This window comes from Tachypleus tridentatus, chromosome 1, assembly GCF_004210375.1.
Source record: "Tachypleus tridentatus isolate NWPU-2018 chromosome 1, ASM421037v1, whole genome shotgun sequence".
NCBI lineage: Eukaryota > Metazoa > Arthropoda > Merostomata > Xiphosura > Limulidae > Tachypleus > Tachypleus tridentatus.
This window is the reverse complement of record NC_134825.1, coordinates 84,942,978-84,965,734: the sequence shown is the minus strand read 5'-3', so window position 1 is coordinate 84,965,734 and position 22,757 is coordinate 84,942,978. Positions and strand designations below refer to the sequence as shown.

Below are 22,757 nucleotides of genomic sequence, written 5' to 3'. Positions count from 1 at the left end.
AATGTTATAGACATAATAACATTGGCATGAGTACAAACGGAACTCATAACTTACATAACATCTCTTACTGTAAGTTTCATAGTATTTTAATCAAATGGCAAATCTATTTTACTTAGATTATGGAATACACTTTTTTGTATGATTTGAAGACTAGAGGGAAAATATCTGGTCGTCACTAACCACCGCTAACTCTTGGGATACACTTTTACCAACGAATAGGGGGATTGATCTTTACATTATACGTCCCAACAGCTAAAAGGGACGAGCCTGTTTAGTGGAATGAGGATTCGAACTCGCGACTCTCAAATTGCTAGTCAAACATCCTAACCACCTGGCTAGACAAACGTTTTTAATAAACATATTAGAATATACGATTGTTTGTTTATTTTTGAATTTCGCGCAAAGCTACACAAGGGCTATCTGTGCTAGCCGTCCCTAATTTAGCAGTGTAAGACTTGAGGAAAACCAGCTAATCATCACCATCTACCCTCAACTCTGGGGTTACTCTTTTACCAAGGAATAGTGGGACTAACCGTCACATTATAACACCCCCACATCTGAAAGAGCATGTTTGTGTAACGGGGATTCGAACCCACGACCCTCAAATTACGAGTCGAGTGCCTTAACCACCTGGCCTTGCCGGGCACAGAATATACGACGTTAATCCCTTTTAAGTCATTTTTTCATTCTATAACTTTCTCTGTTTAGTGTTGAGAAAAAAATAAAAGCTACATTTACTGTTTTGAACAATACCAGTTATTTCGAAAGATAAAATTATAGTGTTTGCAAACTTTACTGGTTCTTTATAAGCAATCATAAAACAAAATAATGATATGGGCTTCCATACGAAATCATAGTTCTCAGAAAACCCATTTAGTGAATGTAAACGATGAATCTTCCTAGCATCTATCACAGGTTATTCTTCTTCTTCAGGTTATTTTACTGTTTTAGTTGTAGCTCTTTGAATAATCCTTCATAGTGATATATGATATCTCCAAAACGTGTGATTTCATACTTTTATGGGCTCAAACTATTGAAACAAAAACTGTACCAACATTTGTAAATTCAGTGTTTTGTGTGTGAGAATTATTGAAACATAAATTACACTGAAAAAAGTGTGAATTCACATAACTCATCAAACACATAGAATTGTGAAATATGAAAAACTAACATCTTAAAACCCATACCTCATATAAATGAGCTTCATTGTAAATGTATAAGTGTTTAGAAGTCAAGTTATGTTTTATAAAAATGTATTCTCATATTTTATAGTAATCATAAAATTATCGTAGTATAAGTGATTTTGTTAACATTTGTTTTACTGTATTTTCATATTTCCTCATTCGAATCCTCATCTTGCCAACGACAACAGATATATTTGTTGGAATGACAGCCCTGTATTCTTAAAATGAAACAGTGTAACCTCATTATTATAGCTTAAAGTTGTATTTGTCTACAGGTGTTTTGGTTAACTATTTTTCTTTGAAAAAATTTTAATCGACTCTCATTTTCGAAACACGAAAACATCAGTGTTAAATACATGAAATTAAGTTATTCCAAACAGTGAGCAATGTCTAAACTGAAGAACGTTTGTATAATAAATTGGACAATAAATGAAATGTCAAAATTATTTATTTTGATAGTTCAATGTATTTAAAAAAAGTTCAAACTTCACCACAATATTCTTAATTTTTTATTTATGTAAGTTTCAAGAGTTTATGCATTTAATAAGAAACGTGACAAAGCAAGTTATTGTAAGTCCTATATATTAAATTTTAACATTTCGTGCCCTAATAACAATTAACTCACCAATAACAAGATAAACAAGCTTGCGTTAATGGTAGGTGCAAGAAAAGTTGCTTATAATACGTAACCTCCTTACAAGTAGGTTTACTTCCTCATTAGATCTTGCTTTTGCTTGAATGGAGCGTATAAAATAACCTAAATTACTTTTTGTTGAATTTAAAGATGGAGGATGATACATGCTCAATAAGGAAGGTTTCTATTACGAACACTTAGCAACAACCCTTTTTTAAACATGTGGTGGAATGTAGCGTCACTCATCTTGCAAAGAAAGTCAGATGTAAGTAAATTTTAGGATCTGTTCATCATGTCGTTCAGGTTGCATTTAAAAGAGTCTCACAATGACCTAATTATGTTCATATTGGAATTATCAGAGGGCAAAAGTAGCTTATGGTGATTTTTGTCTGAAACTGCCACAGCACACGAAATGAAGCATGTTATGACGAATTATTTTATTAAAAGATGTATAATACTTGCTCATAAAACATTTATGACTGTTGCTAGAGAAGTATTATCCTTAATGTCACGAACTAAGACGTCATACTTGGGTTTCTTAAATATTACCACGTAGAAAGTAAAGTTCTATACAGATCGTTTTCCGCATTGCGATTGAGTCAAGAAGAATCCATCAAATGAAAACAACGAAGAGAGAGAGGTGGATTCATGCATTGTGGTGTTCTAAACGCTGTACTAACATTAAATTTAATTTTAAAACTATGGTATTACAAGTGACATTGATAACTATAGTGAGGGACGCAGATAGCCCTCGAGTAGCTTTGCGCGGAATTCAAAAACTAAAGAAACAGTAGGGAAAGCCTCATTGCTAGCTTAGTATTATTTTGAAATACTTTTGATTGTTTGTTTGTTTTGAATTTCGCACAAAGCTGCTCGAGGGTTATCTGTGCTAGCCTTCCCTAATTTAGCAGGGTAAGACTAGAGGAAAGGCAGCTAGCCATCACCACCCACCGCCAACTCTTGGGCTACTCTTTTTACCAACGAATAGTGGGATTGACCGTAACATTATAACGTCCCCACGGCTGAAAGGGCGAGCATGTTTGGTGCGACGGGGATTCGAACCCGCGACCCTCGAATTACGAGTCAAACGCCTTAACACACTTGGCCATGCCGAGTCAAATACTTTTGATTACATAATGTTTAACTTCTATTTCAATGTTTCACATAATGAACGTGAATGCGTTTTAGGTAACAATACCTAGAGCTTAACCTAACACACACACATAAGTCTTGAAGTCCTTTGTAGATTAAATGTAACTTTATAACAACTTAATTTATCAAGCTTAATTTTATATGAAGAATCATCTTTAATTCCTACGGTAATACTATTAAGTCTTATCTGTTTGCCATTAGACAATTCAGATTAAAACATGTGAAACTCCTGATCTTATTGTATTCTCATCTAGAATATCAGTATCATAATAACAGTTAGATACTTTTAAAATATTTCTAATCCACAATTATCCTTTTGTTTGAAGTTTTTAAACTGTGTGTGATAACTCTGTAACCCGAAATACATATCGTATTAGTTATATGATCCTGCAAACATACCGTTTACCCTTTTTTTCAACACTATAGCTATCCAGTAGTATTTCAGCACATACTGCAGTGATTTTATGTTATTTTATATGTGAAGAGCTGTATGATTTGTCTAGTATTGGAATTTGTCCATAAATATCCTATAATGCTTCAACAACCCTATAAACATCATATGTTCTCATTTACACTAATAAATATTTTCGGTAATTTGTCCTATATTACTTCTGTTCTTATATTTCCATATATTCTTATTGTGTGCACATTCGTTTACACATCTCTACATTTGTAAATATATTCTAATAGATGTACACTGGTTGAGCCTGTTTTACTTCTGTAACCTTAAAGTATCACGTAGTGTTTCTGTACTAATGGACATGCTTTTACACTTTCGTGCTTCTTAGATACCATGCAGTATACATGTGCATTTTAGACATCTAACAATATCTTATTTAGAACTTTTGTATTTGCATAGATATGTTGTACAACGGCTATATATACATAATGTTTTGTTTTTTTTTACAAAAGTACTTTATCAGTTCTTATGTAGATACCATTTCGCACTTTTGTATCAGACAGGTGTCGTGGATTTTTTAACTTGGAAGTAACCTACTATATTCTTTTTAATGTTGTTCATTTAATCCTGTTTCTGTGTATCACATTTTGTCTTTTAATTTAGTATATACCTAAATCTTAAAGATGCCAAAAACAGAGAACTAACTAGTTACCTGATGAGTAAACTGTAATGATATCAAATCATTGTGAATCGTCAATAAAATATTCAGTTCAAGACCAGAGAGTTTTAAGATTCAGATCGTTTGTAAGTTTGTAAAATTGTTGCATATAAATCATCACTTGTAATAACTGTTATTATAAATTGCAGTATATTATTATACATTAGATATTGTTAAACATATTCTCAGTTTAATAACAACATGAACTACCTGCTGTTAGAACAGTTATCATGAAATAACAATACTTATTATTGAAAATAATACACATATCACACAAAATTTCATCTGAGCTAAGTGAAAATATAAGCCTCATGATTTTTTTAAATATTTTGTGTATTTTTATATTGCATAATCATGTGCACTTTTTATATGTTTTACAATAACAAACATTTATAATTGTGAAGACAGGTAATACCAATCATTTTTTATTCTGATTTATATAACTTTAATTAAAACATTCTCATAATTTTAGTCATTCATTATGACAGATAACCTAGAAGCAAAATACTTAAACTTTGTGTTGTAATGTTATTAAAGATAACAGAGGATCATATTTCGTGCTTCTAATATTATACAGAATTACACTTAAATGGCATGCTATAAATAGCGCTATGAAAGGCCTGTTGTTGCTGGGTAGTTTTTTGTCTTTCAACTTAGTACATATTGAAATCTTAGTTGGCATATAAATGTTTATTTCTTTAACTGTGAATCCTACTATGTTGCTATTAGTTTCATTTTCTATCTAAAATACTAGGTAGACGTTTCGTAAATAGTGATTAATTTGAAAGAAAGGCCAGTTAAAAAGTTAACTAACAATATATATATCATACTAACACTAATAAAATACTTATAAATGTACATTGTTTTTCAGCTTAAAACTAACTAATATGCTGATATCGAACTTATATTTTTAGCTGTGTAAATCCTCCAACTTTCATCTGAACAACTGAAAGGCAGAAAATATAGAAACCTCCATTAAACGTAAAAATATTGCACTTATAATTGGAAAGTAGCTTGGTTTAAAGTAATTGGGTAACTGTTATTTACTGCTTTATTTATGTCCTATTTCTGTGATTATTTATCTTTAGCTGAGACAATGTATATAATGCATAGTTATAGTTGACATTCATCATGATATGTTTCTAAATTGCACAGATTTATCAGTCATTTTGTTATCTATACATTAAAACGACTAAATTTAACGAGTTTATCTTCAGGTGCATCCTATATATGTTCAAACAATTATAAAGAATTTCTGAAATAAATATTTCATCAATAATAAATACCTCTAATGTGAATGACAAAACAAAAACGAGTATATGTGTCTTTTAAGTCTAATATATTGTGAAGTTAATTTCATATTTTTAATGAACATTATGTCGACCTAAAATAATCATAATTAATAAGAAGAAAATATTAAAACTATTTTCAAGATATTTAACATTCATAATCATTTTTTCTCTCTGAAATGGATATTATTACTGGTTTAATAACCATATTATCATAAAATAATGCATTGTTAAGTTTATAGAAATACAAAACAGTGTATTTTATTTTAAGAAATATTAATTATTTATCCTAACAATACCTTCCTTGAATGTAGCACTTTAGAATTATTCAATGATCTAAAATCAGGAGTTTGGTTTTTATTTTAAACAGAAAACTACACAATAGTTATCTGTGCTTTGTTCACAGATGGTATTAAAACTTAATCTTAGAGATAATTGTTTGAATTGAGCACAAAGCTACACACTGCGCTATCTGTGCTCTGCTCACCACGGGTATCGAAACCCGGTTTTTATTGTGTAAGTCCGCAGACATACCACTGCACCACTTTAGAGATAAGCCCTAATCCTTTGTTTGGGCTTCAAATTAAGGTAGGAGATAACTCTTGCGCCACATTTGTATATACATAATGTTTTTTTTTTTTTACAATTAATCAAATAACTGAGCATGAGTACTTGAAAACAAAAATTATATAAGGCAAACTTCATGATTTTTTCACAAAACAAAGGTCTATAAAATTATAGACATATAACAATGTGTTGAAAACTGTCATTAAGTTTATATATTAACGCAAAATTAATAAAATTGAAGGGAAATAGTTTAGAAATTCCTACGAGAGCATCAGATGGTAAAACAGAAATGTTCAAATACCAATAATATTTTGTTTTTAAATGCTTGATCTACGTTGTTTTCTCAAATACTTTATACAGATAATTTTTTAAATGAAGTGCAAAAAATTATAAGCTTGATTCCATTTTAGATTCTACTCCAAATTAAATCACAAGATGTTGACTATTTCTCCCGAAGAAAATTAATATTGGTAATATAAAGTCTTTAAGTTGTCTAATGCATAGGAAGGTGGAAATCTACAGTCACAAAAAATAGTAATGATGCTTTATTATTATTAATGCGTTAACTCATTTGTTTGAATACTGATTGTCTTAATTTAGCATTATATACAATCCATACACGTTTATTTCAGAGAAGTAAAATTACTATAAATCACATATGAAATAGAACAGGTTAACAAACGCCCTTAAAGCAATGATACACTACCTTATATTAAATTTTGGCTGCATATGATTTAATACGAAATGTTGAAAAATCATTTTAATATTGGTATCAAAATCAGGTTTGTTAGAATATGTGAAAAATTAATGTTTAAATCAGAAATATTTTAGTATTAGTTTACACCGCTAGATGTCAGTTATGCTCTAAGGCACAATAAACAGATATCATTATTATAAGTTCTTGAAAACAGTTTTTTGGTAGAGACATTAGCTTTATGTGGTAACATTTTTTCCCTTTTAGCAGTGAGACACGATCATATGCAATATTAAAAGTACAAATAAGTTCAAATTAAATACTTATTCAATCAATTAATCTTAAGATGACAAGGACCCCATTTACAGATGTTATTCAGTGACTTATTAAGTTCCAACACATATATTGTTTGATATATTCAGAAATTTTGGAAGTTAATATAGACAAAAAATAAGTTATGATATGTATTTCGAAAAGGAAATAATAAAATCACGAAAATAATAAAGTACTGATAAGCTTGCGGAAAATTAAACTATTATTATTAACAAAATAATTTGGTAATTATAAGAAAGCTTCATTTCAATCAATTTTAGATAAAATAATTTTCCACTGTATTTAATAATTTTAATCAAGTAAATAATGAAGAAGCTTAGAAGAACGAATACATTCTTCAAATTTAGGCCTACTATGGTGAGATGGGTAAGGTGTTTGTTTTGCAATCTTAGAGTTACAGTTTCATCAAACATTTGTTATTTTAGTCCTGGATGCGTTATAATGTTTCAGTCAATCCCACCCTTCGTTGGTAACAGAGTAGTCTAAAAGTTGAGGTGTGAGGTGATGACAAGGTACCTTTTATATTTTCATTGCTAAATTAAGGATGGCTAGCGCAGATAACTTTCACTTAGCGAAAAATTCGAGAAACAAACAAACCTTGATGTGAGGAATATTTCTTAAAAGAAAAGACAAGACCAGAAAAGAAATTTACTGTAAAATTATGAAAAAAAAAACAACAAATTTTATGTATGATTCCTTAATTACTTAAAAGAAAACGGCTTCAAACACCAGAATGCCACATGTTGTTTGTTATTAAGCACAAATCTATATAAAGGCTATCTGTGCTTTGCCCACCACATGTATTAAAAACCGGTTTTTAGCATTATAAGTCTGCCGACATACCGCTGTGTCACTGGGAAGTTGAAGGCCAGAACTTAAAATAACAGAAACTATTTCTTAAACTTGGATTTTTCATTTGATTAGTTTGTTACTTTCCTGGTATAAATTAATAGTTTCAGTCACGTAGTTACTTTATTACACTAACCATTTTAAAAATAAACAGTAATTATCCATTCCAAGTTTCGAGCTGCAAAATGCTGCTGATTACACTCCGCAGTTTAAGATGTAGGGGTGCAACAGTCAATGCTACTATTTGGTTAAATGTTGATGCATAAGCACCGGCTTTTGTTGTCCAAGTAAAACCACGGGCAGCTAAGTCCTTGACCTGGCTGTTTAATTTACCCATATGTTGTAGAAATGTATTTCATGTGAGCAAAAGAATCTTTCATAAGCGCAATTTGTGAGAATCATCCTTTATAACTACTACTTTCCCAATAGAACCGCTAAGTCCTTTATTAACTGAGTTAATTAGCATTTGACGACTTTATGTGTCTTTTTTTATCGCCATGATCTATTTGCACTTGTATGAAATTATATCTATAATTTCTTACCCTTTCTAAGTGCTTGAAAAATAATTCTTCAAGTTCTATGTGTAAACTTTTTTCGCTTATCACCAGTCATAAAAATGACTTTTTCCATTCAAATTAATTTGTCACTACTGAAGCCAAAAATGCTTATGCTTCTATACACTATAAAGACAGTGTAGATCTAAAGATACATAATTTTAAATATTTTTATAAAATATAATGAAAAACATCAAATGTGAAAAGCATGTGTATAATGAAATAATAACAATGAATTATTTTATATCCCCGTATCATACTATGGAGTATGGCTTTTAGTACTGGTATTCATCTTTTATGGATTTTTTTTTATTCTTAGTTTTAAGATATCTTGTTTGTTTAGTTTTTTGACATATATGTAAATATATTGGACAACATTTATTAATTACGTGCTATTTGTAGTGTTTTAAACAAATACTGGTAAACCGTTGCCTATATATATTAGATGGCTAATAGAAAGCCAGCAGAGAGGAATAGTATGCTTCGGACGTGACAGCTCTACGACCTTATGTAATGGTTTGTTTGTTTGCTATTAAACACAATACTGCGTTATGAGGAATATGTGCTGTGCCCAACACGAGAGTATTTACACCTACAATTTAGAATAAAAGACCTAAGACGTGTTGCTAAACTACTTTTTTGCAACTGAGCATGCGCTATAAAGTTATTGTTAAGATACACCACTTTTACATAAAGCAAGACCAGGTGTGATGACATTGATTATAATGATATAGTGAGATTAGGTTTAATGAAACATATTTACTTATGTATGTAATGTTAACTGCATGCACGTAGAGAAAGTAACATGATTTTTATATATGTACAATAGCTTTACTTCAATTTTTGTCTAATAACTAGAGCAAATGAATAATAATAATAGAGCATAGTGAATTTAGGACTGGTATTACATCGCAGTCAGAGGTACCTAAACCTTAAAATGAACAGGATAAAAAAAAGCAAAAATATGGTACGTGTACAGATGTGTTTGGTTTTGTTTTTTTAATTTCACAAAGCTACTCGAGGGCTATTTTTTTAATTTCGCACAAAGCTACTCGAGGGCTATCTCTTCTAGCGTCACATTATAACGCCACCACGGCTGGGAGAGCGAGCATGTTTGGTACGATCAGGATAGATGTGTTTATTAAATAGTGGGTATTATTCTACTTTGTGTGTGAGTCATACTAATGTTGTTGTACATTTATGTAAGACAGCGGAGATATTTTATTTTACAACTATTCAAATTCATCTTGACTACGTAGTGATATAATTATATGGTCTGTTGATCAACGTATGAATATTTTCCTTGCTACCTTTTTTCCGCACTTGTTTTCTTGTATCCAAGCAAAAACACGAGTAGGAAGTTTAATGTACCATAAAATTACAGCAAACAACTGGGAACCGCTCCAGTGAATGAATAGGTATGGATATTAAAAAATATCGATTTGATTGCCTGTTTGTTTCGAATATTAGCGCAAAAGATTTTCTACGTTAGTCATCCTCCAGTTTTGAACTAATAGACTAAAATGAATACATCTATTTAACAAAACCCACATATAACTCTTAGACTGCACTAATCAAGTAGTATAATTTAACTGCCTTTCATTGTTTGTTTATTTGTTTTGGAATTTCGCACAAAGCTACTCGAGGGCTATCTGTGCTAGCCGTCCCTAATTTAGCAGTGTAAGACTAGAGGGAAGGCAGATAGTCATCACCACCCACCGCCAATTCTTGGGCTACTCTTTTACCAACGAGTAGTGGGATTGTCCACACATTATAACACCCCCATAGCTGAAAGAAGTAGCATGTTAGGTGTGTCGGGGATTTCAACCCGCGGCCCTCAGATTATGAGTCGAACGCCTTATCCACCAGTCAGAAAGTTTAAATAAGTTGCTAAGACCGTTCCTGTTATCTTGAGCAAACAATTCATTCACAAAAAACCAAAACAAAAACTGATTAATTGAGAACTCTTCTTTCCTTAACAAATACTGCTTCAAACGTGAAACAGTAAACTGTAATTAATTTCAAGAGAAACTTTAAAATATTAAGGAAGATGTTTATTACAATATCTAGAGTTCCATTGTTTGATACACACGTTCAAATACTTACGAACATTTTCATTAATAATTTTTTTAAAATTATTTTCATAAGACCCTTGGCGTAAGACACTATTTTTTTTTTTTTCATTCTGCATAGGTCTAAAATATAAGATACATCTTCTATACCAATGAAGTATAAATTATTAAGTCACGGATATTGCAATTGATGTAGGTTTGTTGTATTGATGATTTAATGAACGGGGAGTAATTTCTTGAAGCAATAGATGATCAAGCAAAATAGAATTGGTTTTTGAACTTCATGAGTGTTTTAATGAATATAAAATCCTCACTGTCTTAAAGAGTTGTTTCTCGGAAAAACCGATGTTGTAATGATGCACAATTTTTTTCTTAAAATTCACAAAATATTAATCAACAATAAATACTATGGTTTAATGAACAAAAAGGTGTTTCCGGAACGAATATATGTTGTAACGAAAAAGTTAAGATTCTTGAATCTTACTGGTTTCGAAGTGATGCAGCATTCTTTCTTAGCCCTGTGGATACTAAAACATGTGCATCTGATTCTAAACATGATTTACTGGTACAGTACAATAACTACTTGTTCCAACTTTGTATTAAAGAAGTTCCGTTCAATGGAAAACGACGTTTAATTCCTATTATTTATAACCTCATTTGATAAACAAATGTTGGTTGTAATAAGAACGTACATTATGATATTAAACACCATCAGTGAATTAAATTGTCAAGGGAATAATAATGGTAAGCGTCCAAAATACGATTATTCATCTAAACCTAAGTTAGATATTGTTTAACATACTCTTAATTTAATAACAACATGAACTACCTGCAGTTGGAACAGTTATCATGAAATAACAATACTTATTATTGAAAATAATACACATATCACACAAAATTTCATCTGAGCTAAGTGAAAAATAAGCCTAAAGATTTGTTTTCTAATACTTCGTGTATTTTCATATTGTGTCACGCACACTTGTTTTATGTTTTACAATAACAAACATTTATAATTGTGAAAACAGGCAATGCCAATCTTTTTTTAAATATTTATTCTGATTTATATCATTTATATTTAAAAAAAAATATCAAAATTTGAGTCAGTTATTATTATATGCAATCTGGAAACAAAAAAGTTAAACTTTGTGTTGTGATAATATTAAAGATAGCAGAGGGTATAATTATCATCTTTCATGTTTCTGATATTATGCAGGATTAAACTTATATAGCATATTATGAATAGCACTGTGAGAGGCCTGTAGTGTAGGTGCTGGATTGTTGATCCAGATTTGATATAGATTAGTGGTAAATTCCGCATGAGAGTTAAGCGTTAGAGTGCTTTATAAGTTCTATATAGTTATATGTGTGTATACTTTTTCGTGTAGAAAAAAAAACTTGCTCCTATTTTCAACCATATTCCGATAAAACCACTATTTTCTGTTGTATTTTTGGTTCCAGAAACTAATTCTGTCAAAGTAATAGTAGAATAATAATTAAAAAGCATCCTGTGCAATTTGTAAAAGTTTCTAATTCGTATGTTTCATCTAAACGATACGTTAGCCGTCACTCTCATCTGAGTGTTTGCTTTTATTCATGCTTTAATTGTTTAACCTGGAATTTGCTCTACTATTCTGCAAGTCGTGACACTTTTGAACACTCTCCCTATCACATTCGTTTCTAGAGACAAACAAGTTGCAGTTGCGCTACAAAATTCTGTTTTTAAAATAAAAAAGCGATACATAATAAAGACGCGTGTTACGGAAACCGGTTTAGGAGACTTAAACTATCCTGTCTAGGTTTAAAACTTACAAGACTTGCCAACAGATAACGTTAGAATTCCGTCTAATGAGGACGCGGGGTAGAAATCCTTAGCTGTCTGGTGTGACCTAATTTTGTATAATAATACCATTCTTGGGGACGGGAAAGGTGAAAGAAATTCTAGGAGTTGAAAGATAATAAAAATGAAAATATTCTGTTTACAAGTGTGAAAAAAGGAAAAAATTGTGAAGTGTTATATAGAATGATTTTTTAATATAGATACAGAGAAAGATATAGAATGATTTTTAATATAGATACAGAGAAAGATATAGAATGATTTTTAATATAGATACAGAGAAAGAGGAAGAAACTCGAGAGAAAAATAGATACATTGATAGGAAATAATGTTCCTTCCTCATTGGCTACACATGATTCCAAATGATTCTGTATGGTAGGTTATGGTTAACTTAATTAAAAATATCATCAAATCTTATGTGTAATTAAAATATTCTGTAACAAATTGACGCATATACGCATATTTGTCTTAAAATGTAATCCCAAAACGCGGAAAGGTTAGGCATGCCGGAAAAGAAATGTCAAAAACCTATATAATTATCAGTGGTGAATTAGTGGTTACTGGTATTCAAAGTTAAGGATGGTCCACCTCTTTAATTATTCACCAACGCAGGGACGAATCTATTGTTTAATAGTAGATGGGAAGTTAGCTGGCCGCTAATAAAACCAAATAAACAACAGTATTATGTTTGTCAAATGCGACGAAGATTGGATGCTTTTTATATGTGTGGTTATTCTGTTTCTTGAGTGGAAGGAGGGTGGGCTGTTCTTCATTATGTAAGGCTGAGAGACGTAAACCTTTTATTTATTTATTCAGTTTTTTTCATTTATTTCACCTTTTATATGTTATACGTCACGTCACTACTATTAGCATTCTGTATTAAGTTTACCTATGGGTGGGTTGCTTATTCTTTATTTATTATTGGACAACTACCTTCCCATAATTGGCTGCAGAATGTGAATATGTAGTTTGTTTCAGAACAGTTTAAGGGACGTGATCACTTGACGACTCTACAAATTCCATTTTGTTTATTTGTTGTTGGATATCAGATTTTTATTCACGTTGTTATACAATTAAAGAGAATATACCATTTTCAACACTGTACGATTTACCACTGATAATTTTATGGGTTTTAACATTTTTTTCGGCATGTCTTGTCTTTGAGCGTTTCTGAATTACATGTTAAGATATCTTCACTTCATTATTTTATGTTTGCCGACAACTTTCACTCACACAAATTATATTAACCTCTCATTTTGTAATGTATGTTTATTAATATTATTATATAGAAAGATACTGTTACAGTTGATAATTATTTAAATCGCATTTTAATGCAGTAACAACCATAGTTACAAAAATATATCAGTACAGATACAGATGTATGTTATTCACATATATAAGGAATAAAATAAGATTAAAAACGCACTTTATATGAGTCATTTGCATACACTAATGTGTTGACGTGTGACCACAGATGTGGCATTATCGTTATAATGCCTATATATATTTGGTTTACAACGCATTCATGATCATTTGAAAGTATAATGTCATAAAAAGAAATTGTTATAGCTCTTGCTGAAGAAGTATAAATCTATACTAGCAGTCTCTAATTTTGAATTGATATACTAGAGGGAAGGTAGCAAGTGAACAACATCCACAGAAATTATAATAAAATAATGGGATTTGATCGGCAGTCTTATAATGTTTGCATGGTTCTATGGTATAGAACCCGTTTTTTATGTCTTTTTTTATTTTGGTGACGCAAATCGTGGATCTTCGAACACATAGTCTGGCACACTAGCGTTTCAGACCATGCATGACAACGTGCATGTGCTGGTTAGGAGATAGAACCTTTTAACCTAAAAGGCCATTTTGATAAAGCTGGACACATCTTCTCGTTATTTAAATCAGACGATGAACAAGTATTTTGATTCAACAGAGGTTCGAAAGGATTCAGTCACACACCTCGACACCAATTAACTTAAATCACAGTAGTCGCACTCGAAAACATCTCTGTGAATTCATACAATGGAAATCCAACGAATTTCTTCACGATCTACTAGAGCATGGAATTTGAAGACAACGTTTCTGAATACAAGAAGATGTGTGGTCTTATATTGACTTTGTAATCCTTTGTGGCAGCGTGCTACGACAGAAGTTGCGCTATTGATTGATGATAAGTTATTGTGGAAATCAGGATGTAATTAGACGACAACAAAGGATGTAATTCAAAAGGGCGCCATTAGTCCTCGAACATCATTCCTACAGTGCCATAAACCTCAGTGTAATTTACTTTTGTGTTATTATTAAATGTTTAATTAAAATGTTCTAAATGGTAAAATTTTAGTATCATTTTTGTAGCGTTCGAAACTTTAAGGATTAGTAGACATCTAATACATTCTCTAAACATTGTAGGACGATTAATGAACGTTATGTGAAATCTTGCTTGAATCGTATCTGAACTGCAAAATATAATGTTTCTTAATGTTATAGGTCTACTTGAATATTTAAAGCACCGACACTCTTATGTTAAAAAATATTTTACGGTGATAACTGGTGGAATTTTTAAAAAGACAAGTAGATCCATATTATAACACTTACTTTTAATTAACTAACAGGTTCTATAGTCTATATTATATAACCTGCTATCTTTTGGATATTTTGAGAATAAATTAAATTTATCAAAAATTCTCTGTTTGAGACAGATTTATTTTTCAATGTTTCATAAAAAAGTACATCTTAGGTTAACCATTTGATTATAGCTTAATAAAACATTGGGAAATAGCTATTGAAATAATCTGGGTTAAATAAATATTTAAAGTGTTTGTCGTTTCCGTAAGTGAAATGCGCTCTATTATGTCTTTGATACTGACTGCTTCTCTTCACGATATTAGTTATAATGTTTTAATATGTCTAATCTGATTATTTTAAATTTTTATGACCATATTTTTACTATAGAATTTTCTTTGCTTTGTTAGCTTAGTATATGGTTTGAATACTAACCTAAATCTCCCGATATTGCTAAACCACGTGAGGTGTAATTGAAAGTACAGCCAATAATATCATTAACAGCAAGAATACCAAACTGAATCAATGCATTCTAATTTTATAACTAATAACGTAAGAAAAGTGTACTTTATTTGCTATGCTTATTAACAATGATTTTTACTTTTCACCTCAGTAGATAGCTTGCTCTGAACTAAAGCTAATATTAATTGGTAGAATATTTCATCTTAAATCATACCCTTTATTCATGTAACTTGAAGTTACAATAGCAACATTATTATCTCTGAAATTAGAAACAACGGAACGTTTGAAGAAATCTCTTTTTTTACATGTAACTAGAGAGTTAATCTTCAACGATGCGTATCAGAATATGACGTTATATAGCTAATATATAGCTGGAATATTTAGAGCATCGATTTGTTTTAAAGAAACAAACAACAACAGTATTCTTTGCCATTACTTTCTCCCAATTATTTCCTGGAACGAAACTCCTTTCTTTTGTTATTGAACTTTGAGGTTCAGTTTAGATTATTTCTTAGAAAGTTCTAGAGGTGGGAAGAAAGTCTTTGACGTATATGTAACCCATGACGTAAAGACGGTTCTTGTTCATTGGCGGATAAATTGGAACAACACCTTTTGCAATTGTTGCTGCTGGTTGTATTATATCACGTGAAGGTTTTATGGCAAGTTGAGAAAGAGCAGGTCTGGAAAACACCTTGGCAGACTTGATTAAAGCAGGGCCTCCAGAGCCTCGATGAAAGTGTGTAGCCACCCTTCCATCTCGAGTGTGAAGGAAGTATGCGAAATTCCCTTTAGGCTATCAATACGTACAAATAATTATTTTAAAAATATTTGAAGACTACAAAGGAAAGTTGAAAAGTTTAAACATGTGTAAATTACATCTCAAAATTTAAAATATAATATAACTTAGTTTTATTACAACAATACGAAAAACACGTAAAACCACATTGAATAATATCACCTTGTAAATATAACGACATATTTTTTGTAAAATGACATGCTTATATTTAATGGTTTTAGTAATGTTTTTTTTTTAATTTAAAAGAATAATATTCAAAACTATGAAAAATTATACGTTTTTTTAACACAAAGAAATTACATTAAAATTGTTGTCATAAAACTATTCTTTATACACATGGAAGACAGTTTTCATTTTAAAAAACAATTTTTAAGTGCACAAATGCGTAATGTTGAACAGTAAGAAGGTTTGTTTTAGTGGTCTATAACTTCATCTCATGTTCTGCTGGAGGCGTAGATGGTTAACTCTTATCATGAGTTAAATTAAACAGTTATAATATAAAAGTTCATTATTAATTCTTTACTTATTTTCACGCGATAAAAGGTAAGAGTGAAAACATTACAATATATCAAAAAAGATTTATAAGTGTAATAAAAAAATTGGTCTACTTAGTAATAACAAAACGAAACATATCCGAAAAAGGACTTCTTCGAGTAAGTATTGTCTTGAAATGAAAATACGTCATCACTTTAGGTTGATGTCTGATCGTTATAAAGAAAACAACAACAACATAATACGTAATAGATGTAAACCAAAGCAAATTAAAACAGTGTAATCTAACTACATACTTCTGAAGTAGTTGGTGCACCACCATAATCACATTACATACGTATATTGAATTTATTGAATATCAATAAACTTATCATAATAACAAATCATCTATCGTCCTTTGATCAATTTCAGAAAATTTGATGGAGAGAAAGGTACAGTTATATTGAATTTCAGAATATTTCATGGGAAAAGTCTGCCTTTAGTGTATTTAGAATATTTTTGAAGATCTTGACTGGAAGTTTTCTTTCATGCGTGTCGCGACACCTAACGGTGAACCCAAATATTCCATGATGCAGCATAGATTTATAATTTATAAACACAATATACTTGTACTACTCAGATGCATGTTTTTAAACTTAAGTAGATATTTGACTCTGGTTACCTATACATGTTGTTTGTACTTGTGAATACGTAAGTCTACTTCATTTCAGTAATTTATTTTTAACTACATTTTTTGCTCAGTGCAGAGTAATATTAAGATACAACAGATGGCCCGATGTGGCTTTGCTATAAGAAAAAGACACACACACAATACTGAGATAATCAACTTTTTGTACCTCTTTGTGAGACAATTCGTAACTGCTGTTAATTCTATATGTCTTTAATTTATTAATTTACTTATCGTTATAGACCAGTATTAGGCTTAGCCTACTGTATTTTTATCACAACATTATACACCCATTCACATAGGGAGTAATAGGAATTAGAAAAGTGCATAATAATACGATTTCACCTACATTATGTTCGTCACAACCACTGCCTAACGATGCTTTTCGCTCAATTCAGAGCTCATCAGGCCAGGTGGGGCAAAATAAACATTTGCAACAAGAACAACTGTTATAATGTAAATGCTGTAAAAGCGTGATTGTAATAAATTTACTTGTCGTTACACATTAAATAATTTAAACATATAAATAACATTCCTACCACTGCTGCGTTTATTGTGTCCAATAGACTAAGCAAAACGCGTTGTCGGTAACGCATACGGTGAACATATGTTTCAAATATTATTATGTTACATCGTTCTAACAACTCTTGAAAATCTCTGGGGAACTAGAGATAGAATGGAGTGTCAAAAATGTAATAGGCCTAATATTAATGTCTAATGACAAGAAAATTAATTGTAATCAAGCTTCACCAGCTTGAAAACAACAACAACAGTGTTCAAACCAAAACACTGTCCTTAATTAAATTCAAATACAACATTCGGTACCTAATTCTTATAACGTGAGTACAACGCCCCAGACGTTGGCTTATGAAAAAAACAAATAAAACATTTGCCGTCAAAGGTGAAAGATTCATACAGTATTATACATCATTTTGTAACGTTTGTTACCATTCTATTAATTTTAATATTATTAGAATAATCTACTCCCGAGGAAATGTGAAAATCTGTTCCTAAATGTTATCAAACCTAGGTCCTTGTTTGAATCTACTATTGGATCTGTTAGATTATTCATACAAATTTTGTGCAAAAGGCGAAACTGTTTTTTACGTTTCTATTAATGGAAACAAATAAAATTTGAAGCAAACTTCCAGATCTTACCAATTTGTTTGTACTATTGTTTGTTTGTTTTTTTGAATTTCACGCAAAGCTACTCGAGGGCTATCTGCACTAGCCGTCCTTAATTTAGCAGTGTAAGACTAGAGGGAAGGCAGCTAGTCATCATCATCCACCGCCAACTCTTGGGCTACTCTTTTACCAACGAATAGTGGGATTGATCGTGACATTATAACGCCCCCACGGCTGAAAGGGCGAGCATGTTTGATGCGATGGGGATGCAAACCCGCGACCCTCAGATTACGAGTCGCACCCCTTAACCCACTTGATCATGCTGAGCCCTTGTTTGCACTATGTGTAAGTTAAAATATCAAGGTCAAGGTCAAGGTCAAAGTTAAGTTGCCTGTATTTCTAAAATGAAAAAAATTAACAAATAAAAGGTTCTGTTAACGTGATTATATAAATCACATAATGACGGCGCTAAAAACTTTAAAGTAGTTTAAATGTGGGGCATACTCATTACAGGCTGCTTTCCTAATCGTGAGGTGCTGTCTATCAGATTAGAAAGAGTTAAAATGTAGGCAGATTACATGTTATAAATGCTGAAAAATGCTATCTATTCATCTAGAAAACCTTGAAATAATCAAATTACACCTCATTAAATACTTCAAATGCTTGTCCTCAACATTCTATCAGAACAATTGTAAAATATATAATGAATAACTACAATGGAAGGAAATGATATGTTAAATATACGCTGAAGTCTACGTGCAAATAATAGATCCAATACTAATCTTCATAATCAGGGGCGTAGATCCCGGGGGGTTGGGGTATATATCCCCCCTTCATTTTAGGTGGGGGGTATGGTGCATACAATCATCTCCCCTATAGTTGGTCTCTTGAATAGTTTAATTGTATCAAAAGCCTACAAATTATGTGTTTGTTCTTGTGATTCTCGTGTTCTTACCAATCGAATTACATAATTAGGCCTGGATGTAGGCTTTTTCTAAGCTTTTCGATCTAAGCGATTGTTCGTAAGTATCAGTCAGTAGGCCTAAGTATACATGCAAGTATCGTGGCAACAAGATTACTTTGTGATTGCATGTTTACAGCTTTCAGGTTCACGTAATCAGAGATTACCAATTTGCAAATTGAGCAGTCCACATAAGTGATTGAAAAAATCATCCCCCCATCAGGTGTAAAAAATCTACGCCCCTGTTTATAATACATTCAAACATTTTTGACTAAACTCAATTAAATATAAAATTATTTAGATCATTTATAACATTTACTGCAAATACTTACGTCGTGATAAGTATGTGAAATTCCCAAACCTCTAGTGTGAACTAAGTGTAACAAACATGTTAACAGGAACACTGTAAAAATCACCACCTGGAAAATAAAATAAAATAACAATAAAAGTCGAGTCACTTTAATTTACAGGTTTTTCTACGATTTGTTCAAACTATTACTTCGTCGTTGCTTGGATAAAGCTCTGAAAATTAATTTTAATATATTTTAAAATAATAAATTATATGTGCAGTGAAATGTTCCATATATATATATAATTGATAAATAACAATCTTCTTTTCATGATACATATTTGAATGTAAAGAAATTACGTTGCAAGAAGAACGTTGCAGTTTTCGTTGAACATCGAAACTTCCTTTCGCAAGTGCTTTTTAAACTATTTGAGCAATAAATTGCTGGAAATTAATACAAAAAAGTTGTTTCTCTGTTAATCTTTTTCTACTTTTATAGTAGTCTCCATGTGAGTAAGAGCTAAGGTAACAGGTTTACAACGTTAAAATCCTGGGCTAGATTCCCTGTTGCGGACAAAGCGCTGATAGCTCATTGTAAGTTTTGAGTTAAAAATACATCAACAATAAAAACTTTCACGACCGATCCAATATTTATTATTTTGCTTTCACGACATTTATCGAACTACTTCTTTGTTATCTTTAAATAACATATTAAGAAAACACTAATAAACAGCTGGAATTAACCAGATGTCTAAGATGTCAAGACGTACCTTCAAACCCATTAGAAGTTTCGTTCCAAAAGAAAAAGTTGGTCTATGCTCCGTAATGGACAAAGAAAAGATTCCGTCTGCTTAAACTTGGACCTTATATAACTTTTGCTTCTATGGGACCAACTGGTACGATATTTCAAGCATGACTAGCCTGTTTAAGACATTAGTTTTATTCTTATTAAGAGCCGCATAACGAACTTTATTAATCCGCCGCTGTACCTATTCCCGGCGTCCTCCAATATGAATTTTGGATAAAATGGACGAGGTCAGCCAAACGTATCCAAGTGAACTTTCAAATCCGTCTTCGTGATATAGGAGTAAGCGTAACTACTTACTTGACATGATTCTTGGCTTGGAAGACAGTACACTATACTTTACTGATGTTAAACGATAATTCTAAAAAGACATTCAACAGCAAATTTACACTTGTTCTTGTTAGAGGGTAATAGGTTGGCTCAAGGTAAAACGAACCACGTTGTCTTTTACTGATCACAATCTAGGCCATTTTAAAGTGTTACCTTAAAACATGCCTTTTATACTTGTTCATACTCGAGACTAGTCACTGTCTACATCAATGAAGAGCTCCAGTAATCAACCAAAAATAATCGTTATCTTGCAGTTTTAGCAAATGTAACAAGCTAACAGTAAACATATCTGAAAACTATGGTTTCTTTTCTTTTAACTTTCCCGTTTTGTTTTGGAATAGATCTCTTCTCTGAATCATTATAATGTTTAACCATGCCTTACATTTCCGCCGACATCACACAGTAACTGGATCAGCTTACTTGATTGTTCAGCTGTGAAATTATTATAACTGTGATTGTTTATAAGACATAATTCCAAAATTATTTGCTTCAAAAACATTTAAAATGCCAGGTGTTTTACTTTGTTTTTGCATTTCTAAATGGATTTTTCAAATAACAATGCACTATTTCTGAAAAACAAGACAAAAAGCATTAGATTCTTGGTAACTATACATGTAATGCAACAGACCGTTTTACCAAGGATATGAAAATGAAATTGAAGCTAAAAGTAGCTATTACAAAAACAAAAGAAAGAAGATCCAAGTTCTACCTTTAGTAGTAAGTATTTACTTGGTACGACTTTAGGGGTAGCAATCTGTAACATCAGTACACACGTTGGAAACATTATATCTGTCTTATATCATCAGACAAAGTGGATGAAAGAATTCTGTTACAGTTCACTATCTGCAGCCAAAAATGTGAATACGGTAACTGCCCTGTAATACCATTCAATAGGTATTCACCTTTAACTTCTGCATGTATTTACACCTAAATTCAGCTTATATTTTGCATTATTGCAAATGAAGTTAAAAAGGAACTATGTAACTCATACTAGAAACACACCGCTTACTGCACCTTTTTCGTAAATCGATAATTAGTTTCTAATAGAGCAGTAAGCAGATAAGGTTTGCAAAATAATTCTTTGATTCAGTGACCGCACAAACATTTACTGACAACAAAATGATGTTTCCGAATTAAGAACTTACGAAAGTGACAACATAAAAAGTTAAATTTAAAATCATATTCATTGTTATTAAAGAGAAGATAACGACGCCATTTTTTCAAGTGGTAAGATAGACAAACAAATTATAAGCTTTAAATTATTTCCAATAAAAATGATTAAGGCTGTTTTAAATGTCTCGAATTTATTAATTTTGACATACAACAGTAATATATAGCAAAAGCTTTGTAACATCAAGACTTTTGCAAACTATTTTAAAATTGTAATTCTTAGATCTTACATCTGAGTCAGAAACAAAATTGAAATAAAGTTATTGATAATATAAAAGATACTGGTATTGATTTAATAAACTTACATACATTTAAATCAAATTATAATTGTCTGTAATTATCTTAGCATAATATATCACTTAGACGTATTATTAGCAGTAAACTTGTTACACACTACAGTTCTAGCTACGGTAACTTGACATAATACATCTAAGTGATATATTATGTCAAGTTACCGTAGCTAGAACTGTAGTGTGTAACAAGTTTACTGCTAATAATACGTCTAAGTGATATATTATGCTAAGTTACTGTAGTTAGAACTATAGTGTGTAACTAGTTTACTGCTAATAATGCGTCTAAGTGATATATTATGTCAAGTTACCGTAGCTAGAACTGTGTTGTGTTACTAGTTTACTGCTAATAATACGTCTAAGTGATATATTATGCCAAGTTACTGTAGTTAGAACTATAGTGTGTAACAAGTTTACTGCTAATAACACGTTTAAGTGATATATTATGCCAAGTCACTCTAGCTACAACTGTGGTGTGTAACAAGTTTAATTATGTTGGAGAGCTATATTTGATAAAAGGAA

At 31.2% G+C, this 22,757-nt stretch overlaps 1 protein-coding gene across 1 annotated transcript; it reads right to left on the bottom strand.

Moving 5' to 3' along the window:
• Positions 1-15,506: 15,506 nt before the first annotated feature.
• Positions 15,507-20,758, bottom strand: LOC143254238 (uncharacterized). Its single transcript, XM_076509083.1, has 3 exons — positions 20,411-20,758; positions 19,684-19,770; positions 15,507-16,103 (listed from the first exon to the last, which is right to left on the bottom strand). Exons 1-3 carry the CDS (start codon positions 20,420-20,422, stop codon positions 15,822-15,824), a joined length of 381 nt encoding a protein of 126 aa, XP_076365198.1. The 5' UTR covers positions 20,423-20,758; the 3' UTR covers positions 15,507-15,821.
• Positions 20,759-22,757: the final 1,999 nt, after the last annotated feature.

Bases quoted from the DNA above. Each gene is read 5' to 3' on its own strand.
- LOC143254238 (XM_076509083.1), bottom strand. The intron at 16,104-19,683 runs GTAAGTATTTGC...ACGTATTGATAG, and splicing joins TTTCACATACTTATCACGAC to CCTAAAGGGAATTTCGCATA.